Genomic DNA, 14,748 nt, shown 5'->3' on the forward strand with positions numbered 1-14,748 from the left:
GTATGAGAGAGGAAGAGAGTGCACACAACTGACTTTCTCTGGCCGCATAACCAATTTATTTATTTACTTTACTCTTCCGCTCCGATGAGCTCCAGTGTTCCCTGAAGAGGGTGCACATTCAAAGGCAATTTCGATAAGACTGACCCCCCCCCATTCCCTGCCTCTGTATGCTCTCCTTATATTTTCCTATTTTGTTCTTCCCTCGTTTCCTCACTTCCTCCAGATAAAGGGCGTTTAAAAGAACAATCATGACTTCTTTTACAGCCACATCTTAGTCAACAAGAGGGGGGTTCAAAACATATGTGAACAAAGACGCAAAAATGGGAGGGAGGGATTAAGTGCGTGATTGCTCAAGTGTGGTTGTGTACATCCACGTCTGATTCTGTCTGTGTGTCTACTGTGAATGTGAGTATGTGCTATTCCACGTATGCTTACATTATTTAATTCTGCACATACATAACGCATATGAATGAGCATGTGTACATGCGCATACTGTTACTGTGCATAATTTGTACCTGGTGAAGTCTTCTTCATCCTCTCTCTTCTGTCGGGTCTGTCTGGGCTGGGCCATATTTGCCCAGTTAGGGAGGGACTGGAGCAAACGACTGATGTCTTCATCTTTAGCCCAGGAAGCACTGATGGTCAGCTTTTCTTCACACTGGACGATGCCCCTGAGGGAAAACAGACATAATAATGCAAACTTAGGCAAGAAATTATTTGTAAAAAGGTGTTTTTAAGTTCTTGCTCCTAAAATAGAAACACATTGTTAATAATATTGGAAGAATATCAAGAAACTAGTTTCATTTTTTTTTCATCTTACCAACAGATAAAGAACTTAGGGTAAAAAATTGAATGAGATTTGCGGTTAAAAGGCATATGATGTCATACTATATTATTATTAGTTTTCAATTATAATGAAAGTGTAACAATACAGTGATTTGGATTTACCGCATTGAACTGTCACTGTGTGTGTATTAGCATTATTAAATAGCTGATAATGTGGACATTCAATATTTAACTTTCTGAGTTAATGGTTTTTAATTTTTGGGCATATCCCTCTGCGAGCGTCTTCTTCACTAATAGTTTGTTAACTTTACCCTTATTCATCTTATAAGGGCCAACATGAAGAATCATAAAATTGTGACTCATCAGTCACACAGGCTGGGGTATCAATTCAAGCGCCTGCATATTTTAATTAAAATATAGATTTTTCAGACTATAAACCGCTAAATCAATATTTTGATCCTACCTCTAGCTTTAAAAAAAAACTCCAGTATAATTTTTTTTGCTGTGCATGAGCCATACAGCAAGTACAGCTAAATAATATCTGCTTAGTACTAACAAACAGAACACGAGCTAATCAGAGAGTTGTGAATGTGATTTACGACCATCTTTACTGACATATAAAATAAAATTACAGCAGCCGTGAATTGGCTTGAGGACAATCTGTGGCAGAGTGCCAGTATCTATTTGCTTTGTTTGCCTGTGCCTATGTTAGAGAAACTGCTTAGTTCTGCAATTATTACTAATACCCCAAGCACTCCGGGGTATCACATTCACATCTGCAACCACACACATAAGTGGGGCTGTGGGAGACAGAGACCTGTTCAGCAACACAAACACACACACTTTATCACACGGAGGCCCCAGTGAGACTGAGGCTGACCTGTGACAGGGTCCAGATGGACTCCCAGCAGTCTGTCAGTCCTTTCTTGTGTCTCCTGCCCTGCTTATCACCCCCCCTCCATATCCTCTAGTCCTCTCTTTTTCTAGCCAGGTGTTACATGGTACCAGAGGCCACAGATGAACAGCTTTTCACAGCACTGTGTCTGTGTGTGTGATTGTAAGAAAACGCAATAACCAAATTTCTAAAACAATGTATAAATCAAACCATAACAATTAACCTTATATTTTAGCTTCCTGCCAGCCTTCTCTGTGTTTTTTACCTGTAGGCTGTGTTGCAGATTTCTTTGTACTCCTTGAGCTTGTCGCAGACCATCTCAAGGAACTGGTTGGAGTAGGCACTCAGGTCCTGCATCAGGCTCATCAGATCCTGGATGGCCTTTTCCACCACCACTGTGCTCTAAATGGAAAGAAAAACAGTTTTAGGGGTTTTTTTTTTAAACTCTAAACATAAAATCTCTGATTTCAGCTTTAAGAAAAAACAAACGAAATTCAGTAATAAACAAAAAGGGTAAAGGTAGACTAACATTTATGTAGATGTCACTTCACATCAGGTCTGTTGGAGTAGCAATGTAATTGGAGTAATCCAAATTCCCTTGCTTTGCCCTCACCTGAGGCTGGACTGACGACTAAAGCAGGGAACCTTGTCAGAAGTCTTAAGACTATTAGTGAAAGGTTTGATTCTTTGTATGTAAGTGCATCAGCGTGAGTGCACATATTTTTGTGCGTGTGTGTTTTGAACTTCTGTGTTGTGTGTGCTCTCAGGCTTAAAGTGAGTGTGTGCGCATTTGTCACAGTGCACCCATCACCAGGAGCCACGGCAGGGCTGTGACAGCAGCCATTACAGATTAGCCACTCCTGCGTGACTAATAGCTGGCCCGGGAACAGCAGAGCAGCTTCATATCCCCAGACACACTCACACTTACACACATCAAACAAACTTTTTCAAAACACACACCTTTGAGCAATTTGAGAGCTGTTAAATAAGATTACAACTCTGTATGTTCCAGTTTGCTGCTCCCAGCACTTAACCAATCCTAGCCTACATCTGTAATAATAGTGATAACTCACTATTAGTCTGGTGATAGCCTTGCTGCAGCTACTCTGAAACTACAAGAGTAGCACAGTGAAGTGCAGAATAATCCCCTGCGACCATTTACAGAAAGCCAATCTTAAACAAATGATTTCTATTTCTCTTCGTATCCCTTCTCTGACTATGTGAATTTCATATGAAGTTTCAAGTGAAGGTGCGAAATAGAAAACCTACATTTTTTTGAAAAAAAACTGATAAAATGAAAAATGACTTGCGTTACTCAAGGTACAAACAGCTGCAAGAGTAGCATAGCACCTTGTTTTTTAGTGCTGTCTACCAAAATGTCATATACAAGCAGACAGCATATTCCAAAGTCAACATTTATTTACTATGACCTTAAATGTAGCACTGTGTGAAAGTCTCAAGCCATCCATCTGTTCTTCATATTTTACTAGGAAAATGGAAAATAGGTAGAAGGATGCATTAAAACATCCAAACACACATGGAAATACAGAAAACAAGGCAAAAATAAAATCTAAATTTGATCTGACCACCTTTATTCTTCAATACTGCTTGAAGTCTTTTAGGCAAGCTTTCTTGTAGTTTCTTTAAGTAGTATTCAGGAATAGTTCTCCAGGCTTCTTGAAGGATATTTTAAAGCTCTTCTTTGGATGTTTGCTGCCATTTGTTGCATTCACTGTCAAGATAATCCCACACTGCTTGAACCGGGATCTGGGGAGGCCAATCCATGACTGATAGTGTTGCATTGTCTGTCTTTACTTTTATATTTGGCACTATCTCATCCTAAAACAAGTAGCCACTGCCAGTCAGAAGCCTTCCAGATGGTACTGCATGGTTAGTTTTAAGTGGCTGTCTTAAAAACAACAAACAAGAAAAACATTCCTTTGAAAATGATCGGGTAAAAAGACTTGACTGATAATGAGTGAAAAAACAGCCACTGCCCATAGAAAAAATTTACAAAACCTCCAGAAAGCCGGGAGAACTACTGCTCAACTATTACTTGGAAGTAAGATATAAAGAAATGAGTGGTGGCTCAAGACGTTTACACAGTACTGTATGCAAATAAGCTATGAGCGTCTTGGATCTCAAAGATGTAATTACCATGTACAAGTATTATATCTACTATTCTACCATTTGTAATACATTTTTAAAAAAAAAGGTTCCATTACATTCGAGGTCACTAACTATCTGGTATGACTAAGTGGCTGCTAGACTAAAGGGGGCAGTAGTGACTATAATTGATCATCAAAAAAAAGAAGAAAGAACCCCTGATGTGATAAAATGATATTAATATTAATAGCTCTTTCTCTGTTCAGTTTCCCCTTCGCTCATTCTGTCACATGCAGACGAGCATGCACATGCACACACACAAACAGCAGCTACTCCAATGAGGGAGGTAATGATCCATAGCACTGCCCATACCCATGGAGTGCTAACCAAGGCCTCATCTCTGCCAAGGGAGCACCCTTTACTGTCCATGCCTGATTCCCTGTCAGCCTGCCAGGGTAGAAGGAATTACACAGACCCTGCAGGAGAGGAGGCTGTTAATGTAGTTCAGGCAGCCGCTACCTTCCCTCCATTGTGTAGGCTGCTAGTACCGTAAACTGGATTATATAAGAAGATGAAAAAAGTAATTTCATCATTGCTACTTTCTGTTACAGTGACTATGTCGATAATGTTGTCATAATAAGAATTTTTTGCCTTTTCCAGGGGTCTGGTTGGAAGGTCAGCTGTATGGTAAGGTCAGGTAAACTTAAACAAGTCAGTACTTTCATAATTATTAGTCATTTGGATTTAATTAGTTCATAAAAACAAAGTTTTTTTCTGTAAAAATGGGCTGATGCTGTAGCAAGACCTATTAATTGTTAAAAGACAAGTGGCAGTATGACTATGATAAAAATTAAACATGGCTTGCATGCTCATCATAAGGTTCTATATTCTCAAGTGATGATCAGTTGATATAAAAGTGCAGTATTCCGGCAAATGCAACATAACAGAAAAAAACCCCCACAGATTAACATTAACGTCTTTGAGCAAGTACAAAAAAATTGCATTAATGTAAACTCAAGGGAAAAAGTTAAACAAAGTGAGGAAAAGGTAAAATTTTGGTTTAGAAATCTGATATTCTCAACAAGTTCTTGTGCAGCCATAATCATAACGATATCCTGTTCCTGCTTTAAGGACAAAGAGCTGAAGAGCAGGCCAAGTCGGTGAATGGAGAAGAGTAAACAATGGATACCCGATCCATTACTCCTGCTCTAACAAATGCTCTTGCACTCAGCTCCCTTGTCTAATTTGCTCATTTAACACAGCCATTTGTCTTAGGCAGCAGCAATCATTAAAAAGTAATCAAGGGACAGATTGAGAAAGGGAGGGCTTAGACGGAGAGAGTAAGAGTGGTAGGGGAAAGCCAGTTCTGCTACATATCCTCCATCTTACTTGACTGTTACACAGGAGTAGACATGCTTCTCAATCTATGTCTATCTTACGCTCTCCCTCTGTGTAATGATTCAAGCTTAAAGGTCAACATGATGTGGTATCGAGAAAAACAAAAACAAAATAAACAACCCACCCATATTTCTTGTGCAATTCTACTTCCTAGTATTTTATTACCCTAAAGCTGCACATGGTTGCACTGTGTCGCTACTCGTTTTACATCATTACTAGATAAACACAGTCATCACAGAAAATTAGACTTGGGTTGTGCAAATGGATCTTGAATTTGCTGGGGTAAACTGCTGTTTGGAAATGAAGGCCACAGCTATAGTGGTTTAATGAAGGCAGAGCTAGCACTCAGATTGGCGCCTCAGCGGTAAAATCTCTCAATGCATGGTCATCACAACAGAAACCACCCTCAAAGTAGTCGTTTCCTTTATTGGAGAGAGTAAAAAGAGCACAGCACAGGGAATGTCATTACTACAGTAAGAAAACAGGGATGCGATCACTAAACTCCCTACGCTAGCCGAATTTGTTTTACTAAACGTGTCATCAGGTTTTTAAAAAATTTAAGGTAGAAGGAATAAGAAGATTTTATTTACTGAAGCTCACTAGGAAAGTCCAATAACAGGCTGTGGCTAAATAACAGCTTCATGAGATTTCTCTACTGTGTTTTCAGAGATGACTGTGAGAAGAGAAAGCGAGAGATGAGGGCCTCAGGTTTGAATCGGAAACGGATCATGGATTTACCCCATTAAAATAGGGGGTACCCCTTGAGGTTGTGCAGAGGTCAGAGTGTTTAACCTTATGTTCTCTGACATTTCACTCATGCTCTAACCCAAAACCACTCACTCGTGTAATGCCTCTCCCATCCCATTCATGTCTGACCACGGATTGATAAAATAACACAACCTCAGCAGCACGTGCATCCATCCATCCAACCACACCCACACCCACACACCAAATGGGACACATAGAAAGATAACCCCTGGCTGCCCCCCTTTCCCCCAACAAAGGCTGTTCTCCTCTCCTGGGTAAAGAAGAACTGGGCATGAGTGGGACATTGTCTTGACAGATCATTCATCAACGTCACAGGAGAGCCAGTCTCTGAAGACTCCCCTGACACACACCGGATGGGTCTCATGGTTGTGCCTGCTTAACTGCAACACATGCTGCTTCTAATGTGTATGCATGTAAATGAGTGTGTAGTTTGTAATTGAGTTTGTTTAAGCTTAAAAAGTCAAGCTTAAACAGGGGCACAATGCCAGGTGTGTGAATAACGTCTTTTTTTTAAATTAGTTTGTGCCACAAGCCAGTGTACCTCTAGTGCCAGTCCTAAGCCTGGATAAATGGCCAGGAAGGGCATTTGCCACATATTTGTGGCCAAACCAAACAAGCGAATAATATAAAACAAGATTTCCATAATGAAAAGGTCAGGGCCCACTGGTGTTGTTAGCCAACAGAGTGACGGTGGAAACGGTGACGGTGTGCTACTTTTGGCCAGAGACAAAGGAAGAGGAGAACGTATATGAGAGGACAGCGTGAGAAAAGGAGAAGATATGTACAGGGGTGCTAGAGGGTTGTGACTGAAGATTATGCTAGGGATAGGCTGTGATGGAGGCAGAGGATCTGCCATGGCGACCACTAAAGAGAGCAGCTTAAATCATACCAAGAAGACCACCTTTGTGATTTACTGTTGCTTGTTACATAAAAAAATTGCTTTACAATGCCAACATTCAAGGACTTCAAACATTTTGTATATACTTCCCACTTATCATATACACATAAAAACATGTGAAAAAGAAAGTTGTCCCTGGACTCTGTGAAAAATTACTATACTCTGGCTGCTTTCATAGGAGGGATAAGTATCATCCTGCTGAATCATGGCGTCTTTTTGTTTTTCACACCACTGCCAAAAACTGCAAAAACTGTCTATTTCTGACGATTATACAAACACACATGAACTCCCTCCATCAATTATAATTAAGTACAAGCAATCAGTCCTCTAATGGACTGTATATAAAACAAAACAGAGAAACTAACTAATCTGGAAGATTTTGAGAGAACTGAGAAACATAAGATGTACTTGGGAGATAAAAATGGTGTGAAATGCATTGTTTTTTATTGATGTCACAGCTTTTTCAAAAGCAAATATTCTGCAAATTCTTTATGAAGTTTTGAAAGCAGCTTTGAGGTTGACTGATCTCTTTCCACAACTCATTTCGCTTATTCAGCCTGAATCTTTTCATAACCTTTGAGTAAACATAATTGTGTTTACCTTTCATCTAAAACGGTAACATAACGAACACTCAGTTACTCCAGATGAAATCTTTGAAAATGGCAAAACAGATGTAGTTTTGAGTGCCATCGAATGAAATGCCAACATTGTAGAACCGTTGGTAAAATCAGCTCATCATCAAAATTATGAAAATCTAATCACATATTTATGTGAGGCTGGATATTTTTAAAATGAGAAATGGAAACTAACGGATATAACTATGATGGCCACAGTAAGGCGTAATAAGTTACTATAAAATAAATGCTTGTACACAACCTGCGGGTGGACAAATTGAGGTATTAAAAGAATGCATCTTTTCCTCCACCACCACCACCACAATCATGACTTTTAATACAAACATGCATTAAGCTTCGCAAGTGTTTTAATTGAGAGATGAGGAGCAATATCACACTTGAATGATTACAGATGGGCTTCTACACTACACACACCCTATTTACGCCCACACACAAACACAAATGTGGGGTAAAATATGGAGCTTCTGCACATACTAATCCTGGGAATCACTCTGGAGTTCAAATGTGCCATTTGAATCTCCACTGTGACCCCAAACTCCATTCTAGTAATCACCCCATAATCCCCCAGTTTTTTGGTGTGTGTGTTTTGGTTCCCCCAACTACCTTCTCACATATTGGCAAATACCATGAATTATTTATCACAACAACTTGATTTACATGTCGGTGAATGAAAGTTATATTTTATAATGCAGTTGAATGCTTTATGTTGGGGGAATGCATGTGTTTTCTGTGTTAAGCATTAGGTCTACATGTAAAAACATAAACAATACTCACAAAACACAAAGATTTTCATTTGCAGATTAAAAATTCAAGCAAAACCTTCTATCAGGAGCCTTCAGCCTGTTTTCTTTAAAACCAGAGGGCATGTCTGTGGTTGAGCTGACATTTTAACTTCTCCTTCTGTAACTGACTCAGTCCAAAGGCAAAGATTATGTCTTGTTACACACAGAAACTCTGTGGAAGCAATGCGTGGTGTGAACATGCACCACCCAGGGCTGTTCAAGGTGTTTTCTTGGCTTATTTAAAGGCTCTCTCTAATACACCACACAATTCTTTTTAATAATATATAACTCTTATAGTTGTGCGAAAATATATTTTAAAAAAATACTACCAAAAAAAAGTACAGCTGTGTCACATATCAATGGCAGTGGCAGGTTATTGGCCCAGGGCAGCTGGGTGTGAGCCTCAGGAGTACATGTGTTTGGTGTGAGATAACCAGACAAAGGTGGGTGGCAGGTATTGTTAGACCTTCAGCAGTGAGGAAGGAGGAAGAAGAGAAATAAGCCTTTGAGGTGAACAAACTCAGAAGGAAGTCATAGTGTTCATTTTGTGGAAAAATAAAAATAAACTTCTGCACTAATTAAATATTAAAGATAGACTGAAGGTGCTACTACCAAGATGAGAACATAAGATCACACAATCTCTAGAGAGCACCATGTAGACTAAGGCTACGTTCACACTGCAGGCGAAAGCGCATCAAATCCGATTTTTTTGACCCTATGCGACCCATATCCGATCATGGTCTGACAGTGTGAACGGCGCAAATCCGATATTTTCAAATCCGATCTGGGTCACTTTGGCTACGTTCACACTGCAGGTCTTAATGCTCAATTCCGATTTTTTGATCAAATCCGATTTTTTTGTCTCCTCGTTCACACTACAAATAAAATGCGACAGCAAACGCGCTCTAGTGTGAATGCTCAAAGCGGCCCGCATGCGCAAAAGAAGATGTCACACACAACGCGCTCTGTTTAGACCAAGAACAAACAGTATTGTTTGACTGATGGCCGTTAATATAAAGACTTCGGACTTTACGTTTCCCAATTTTTGCTTTAAGTTATTTTGTTATTTACATAATAATGTAAATAACCTAATAATGATCCTTATTGCTGTTTAAGAGAGGAGCGGTGCTTCAAAGGATAGCTGCAGATTTCTGTCAGAATCTGCAGATTATACAGTATAAATAAAATGTTTACGTTGTCTTCCCAACAGTGTCACTGACATCTACACTGGATGGCTAGGAAGCGTTCGCGATGTCTTCTTGGGCGCTGATAATTGGCTTCAGTCTTGTGTCGGTGACGTAAAAGGCGGATTTAATGCGACTTGACCGTTCAAACAGCAGTCGCTTTCTAAAACATCGGATATGTATCGGATTCAGTACCACATACGAAAGTGACCCAGATCGGATTTGAAAATATCGGATTTGCGCCGTTCACACTGTCATAGCATGATCGGATATGGGTCGCATAGGGTCAAAAAAATCGGATTTGATGCGCTTTCGCCTGCAGTGTGAACGTAGCCTTTCGTATGTGGTACTGAATCCGATACATATCCGATGTTTTAGAAAGCGACTGCTGTTTGAACGGTCAAGTCGCATTAAATCCGCCTTTTACGTCACCGACACAAGACTGAAGCCAATTATCAGCGCCCGAGAAGACATCGCGAACGCTTCCTAGCCATCCAGTGTAGATGTCAGTGAAACTGTTGGGAAGACAACGTAAACATTTTATTTGTACTGTATAATCTGCAGATTCTGACAGAAATCTGCAGCTATCCTTTGAAGCACCGCTCCTCTCTTAAACAGCAATAAGGATCATTATTAGGTTATTTACATTATTATGTAAATAACAAAATAACTTAAAGCAAAAATTGGGAAACGTAAAGTCCGAAGTCTTTATATTAACGGCCATCAGTCAAACAATACTGTTTGTTCTTGGTCTAAACAGAGCGCGTTGTGTGTGACATCTTCTTTTGCACATGCGGGCCGCTTTGAGCGTTCACACTAGAGCGCGTTTGCTGTCGCATTTTATTTGTAGTGTGAACGAGGAGACAAAAAAATCGGATTTGATCAAAAAATCGGAATTGAGCATTAAGACCTGCAGTGTGAACGTAGCCTTAGTGATTACAACTTTGTGTCTCTTGGTCGAGGAGGAAAAAAAAAAGATTGAAGGGACTAATTTTAAGCAAAGACAAAAGTGCTGTGGGTAAGAATGGTAAGGTGCTTTATTTCTCGATAATTCTTAATAGCTGTAAAACTGTCAACCGGATGCTTGGCCACAATCGCTTTCATGACAGATAATGTAGCAGAGGGTTCCAAGCAACAGTCAGGAGAAAATGTTGGGAAATGGGAAAGCATTTATATTATTTATTTCTCTGTGAAAATGCCGATTTTGGTCAAATAAAAATGGTTGTTGAGCATTTTCCCCTGACAAACCTTTTACTAATAAATGTGGGACTGTCTGATGGTTTTGTTTCTGGTGAAGATGGTTGTGTTTGTTCATCTCCCAGTGTGCTGAGGCAGTAAATGAGTGTGTGTGTCTACTGTTCATGTGTGTATACTAACTACCCTAATACCCCCCTTCCTGTTACCTCCCACCTCCACTTGTGCCACAATCACAGGGCACGGCTGATGCAGCTAACAGGTGTATTGTGTTGTGATTGCTGTGTCTGTTGATGGGAACGGGGAGCTGAGAGTCTCCTTAATAAAGAGAATCCCACCACCACCAGCACCATCATCTCCACTGTCTATGTGTGTGCGCAATGGCGTGATTGGGGTTGGGGGTGAGGTGGAAAGCAGGGAGCCAATCAACAAGAAGTGATCAACCCTCCACAAATAAACATTGCCTACACACATAATCGCAAATAAAAAGGTCAGTGTCATTACAGTTACTGGAGGTGGAAGCGTGTGTGCATGCACAATTAACACGTGTATGTGTCTGCATGCGTGCCTGCTTCCAACCTTCTCTCTCTCACAAAGCTACATGTAAATATGAAATCTAAAAGGTCAACATCATTAGCAGTCCATTGGCCGCTGAACACATCCGCAATACCATGAGTGCTCTGGCAGCTGATAGCGAGTGAATGAAATCAGTCTTCATCTGGCTCAAGAACAAGTTATGTTTGTAGACAAACACCCAAAACATGCAAATAGGTGCACATATGAATAACAAATGCACAGACAATTACTCCATTAACATGCAGATACAAAAGGACTAGTTAGCGGCTATTGTGCGCAGACACTGGGGACCAAGCTGAATGATACTTAGCTGGAAAGAGGGGGCTGATGTGTACTGTAATTATGGCTCTGATGTGGTCTTGACTAATGAAGTAAACAAGCTCAATACAAACAATTCATCTGCACTCACAGACCCACTAAGAAACACAAGCGCACCAAGTGGCCAGCCAGGTGGCTCGACATCACGGTCTTCAGGGCCTGGGAAATGTGTTCTGGTGGGTTGGTCTTATTGCAGTTGTGTGTCCCCGCATGTGCGCACTGTGTATTCTTGTATGTTAGGACGTCACAAAGTGAGTGTGTAAAGGGGACACTAGGGGGGTTCTACCAAGATTAATGGAGCCAATCTCCACAGCTATCCAGCAGAGTGACCATACCCTCCCTATCCTGTTTTGCTCTTCTATTCTATTCCCCATCTCTCCCTCCGTCTATACTCCTTTCCCTCGATCTAACTCTAATTAAATGAATCAATCAGTGGCAACACTCTGGACAGATAGCATCACACTGCTGCGGCTACCGGCGTGTATGTTTGTGTGTTGCTTTACAGTTGCTGTTTAGATCCTGCAAAAAGGAAAGAAAAACAAGAATGAAATGGGAATAACTATGGTGACAATAAATGAGTGGCTGAGAGCAACAAAGACAAGGCAAGAAAGAAAGTAACCAGAAAAACTGAAAGAATTTGTAAACAGGCAGACATCGGTAGCTTGGCTGCCTTGCTCTTGTTTTTTTTTCTTTTTAAACATTAACTCTCTTCTGGAGACTTATCAGCCCAGGCTATGCTATCACACAGATGCATGAATGGACATTAGCCTTTCCCACTGAGCTATATACAGCCCTAGAAAGCCCTTATCTCATGCTCCTAGTGGACAATATACAGCCAGTGTCACCTCTTAATCATATCAATTTGATGAATACATATACATGATATATAAAAACAGTATTTGACACCGCTGGTACCTAGTGATAGGAAAACCATTGCCCCTATCATTATAACTTATTAACCTATGCCTAGACTGAATGTCTATTGCTTATTAAAGGCTGCTTAAGCAAACATAAGCTGTGATATTCACCTTGACTCTTGTGCAGCCTTTCCACAAAGTCACTCTGTCTGTTTCTCCTGCAGAGATATCACTAACAAAAGGTCAAATAATTCATAAAACATAAATATATTTAATAACTATGATCCACTCCAAAAGTTAATGTCATGGAAATGCATTCATAAATATTCTACCCATGATATGTGAGGGAGCAATGAAAAAAAAGACCATGGGTAACCCCACCACATATTGTATCACAGAGGGTCAGAAGGATAGGATAGCATACATATTGTCTTGCTGTATATGTGTATATATATGAAACACAAAGATTACACAATAATTATGCCTTATTGTGTATACACAGGTTTTTAAAAGTGACCAATGGTCTATGTACGCGTGCCGCTAGGCTCTTACCTCAATGAAATTCTGCACCATACAAAACCCCAAACCCCAAATGCTAATATCTTCTTCCAATTCAAACTATTGCGCACATAAATTTTTGCTTCAGTGGTTGCAGAGAGCAGATGCATCTATAAAATGTGCTCCCCTATGGTTTGCTGTATGCGGCTGCAGCCAAGGTGTATAAGAGAGGGTGTTTAATGTTGTGTAGCGATGCTGGGCTATTCCCCCTCCTCTAACCATGCTGGTTGTGATTCCAGTGTGTGTCTTTCTTTCTTTCTGATAGCATCTGGCACAGAAAATAGTAGGGGACTTAAAAGGGGCACATAAAGTACATATGTGTCCACCAACACCATGGATATGTAGACACAAAGACACGTCTGATTAATCTTTAATTAACTAGTGCAAGCACAGAGACTCACAATATGATTAGATAGAAGTTCCTGACAAAGTACTTTACGCAGAACCAGTTCAAAAACTATTTTAGTATATATTCTCTGGATGAACTCTGTCAAACTCCATTATCAAAAGCTCTCATGACAACTAAGTGAATAGAAAAACGCCACACTGTGAAAGAGAGAGCGCAGTCTGTCATAACAGTGGCCATGTGGATGAAGGCCATCAAAGAAAGCAGTAGGATGGCTCTCAAATTGGAGGCCAAAAACAAAATCACACATAGGTAGCAAAACATACACAACTGCTACCAAAACACACATGAAAAACTTACCATAAACACACAAATGCCATCCTGACCCTAGAATGTGAATCACAAGAGAAGAAGCAGGGAAGGGTCTTTTATTCAGCCCAATTAAAAAAGGCAAAAAGCCCAAACAAAAGGAGTGTTTTATTGCACTCCCCACTATCAGCAGAAAGGCTCATTAGCCACAGCAGCATAATTAGCAAGATGCTGAACTCCTCGTTAAGGAGGGGCCCGAGCCGTAAACAAACCCCGCTGAACTCCAAACGCCCACGGTCTCTCTCTCTCTGTAATGAACTGCCACCGCTGTTCCCTCCCAGTGAGAAAACCAAGCGCGCAGACAGTAAGGCTCTGACAGAAACAAACACACACAGCAAAACACGCACTCATACGCGTACACACGAGCTGACAACTCATATCCAAGGTCTGCCGCACAAACACCCACAGCAAAAACAAACTGGGACACTGTCTTCCTTGACAACTGCGTGGACAAACACACACTTACATACAAACATTCATATTATAGACCGATATGCAAAAAATAAAGCGTGCATGCAAAACATACATTTTTACAATACTGGAGACACAGACAGCCATACCCACTAAACATTGAGAATCTGACAGCTGAGACAAATCTTGCCAACTGTCTGAATCTTAACTTTGGCATTGTTATAATCCTCAACCTGCCACGAACCTGTTTTGAATTAAAAAGACTGCCAAAAATCAGCCACGTGAGCCAGTGTTTTAGCAAGTCACAATGAGTTGATTCGATAGTTTGTAAAATCGAATCAACAAAATAAAGCAAGGTAGATATCACAAGATCAGGACAATAACAAAACAACTATGTGCATGCATGTGCACGGGCCCTGACTGTTGAACAGGAAATAATTACTAGGACACCTAAAGAGAAAGCTGCACTTGCACACATAGGCACAACATGAAGAAACATCTAAAAAGTGAAGCCATTTTTCTTCTCTGCTACAGCGGCCATGAAGTGTCACAGTCATGTGGTGTGTGTGTGTGTCATGGACACACTGAATTTCAGCCACAAAACCCTCAGAAGGTCAGCCATTATTATCAAAAATTTGTTTTTTGCAGAAAAAGGCCCATGAAAGAC

At 40.4% G+C, this 14,748-nt stretch overlaps 1 protein-coding gene across 1 annotated transcript in view; it reads right to left on the reverse strand.

Moving 5' to 3' along the window:
* Positions 1 to 14,748, reverse strand: part of exoc4 (exocyst complex component 4) — a 146,493-nt gene that overhangs the window by 40,532 nt on the left and 91,213 nt on the right. The window contains exons 14-15 of the mRNA XM_086268783.1: positions 1,947 to 2,083; positions 516 to 671 (exon numbers count right to left, since the gene is read on the reverse strand). Of these exons, the coding sequence (XP_086124909.1) occupies positions 516 to 671; positions 1,947 to 2,083 (293 nt within the window). The remainder of the gene's footprint in view (positions 1 to 515; positions 672 to 1,946; positions 2,084 to 14,748) is intronic.

The sequence above is a fragment of the Aulonocara sp. 'chitande type north' Nkhata Bay genome, linkage group LG17 (assembly GCF_057382095.1).
Source record: "Aulonocara sp. 'chitande type north' Nkhata Bay isolate Kocher_YH1m ecotype deep benthic linkage group LG17, A_spYH_male_GT1.1, whole genome shotgun sequence".
In the NCBI taxonomy this organism is placed as follows: domain Eukaryota; kingdom Metazoa; phylum Chordata; class Actinopteri; order Cichliformes; family Cichlidae; genus Aulonocara; species Aulonocara sp. 'chitande type north' Nkhata Bay.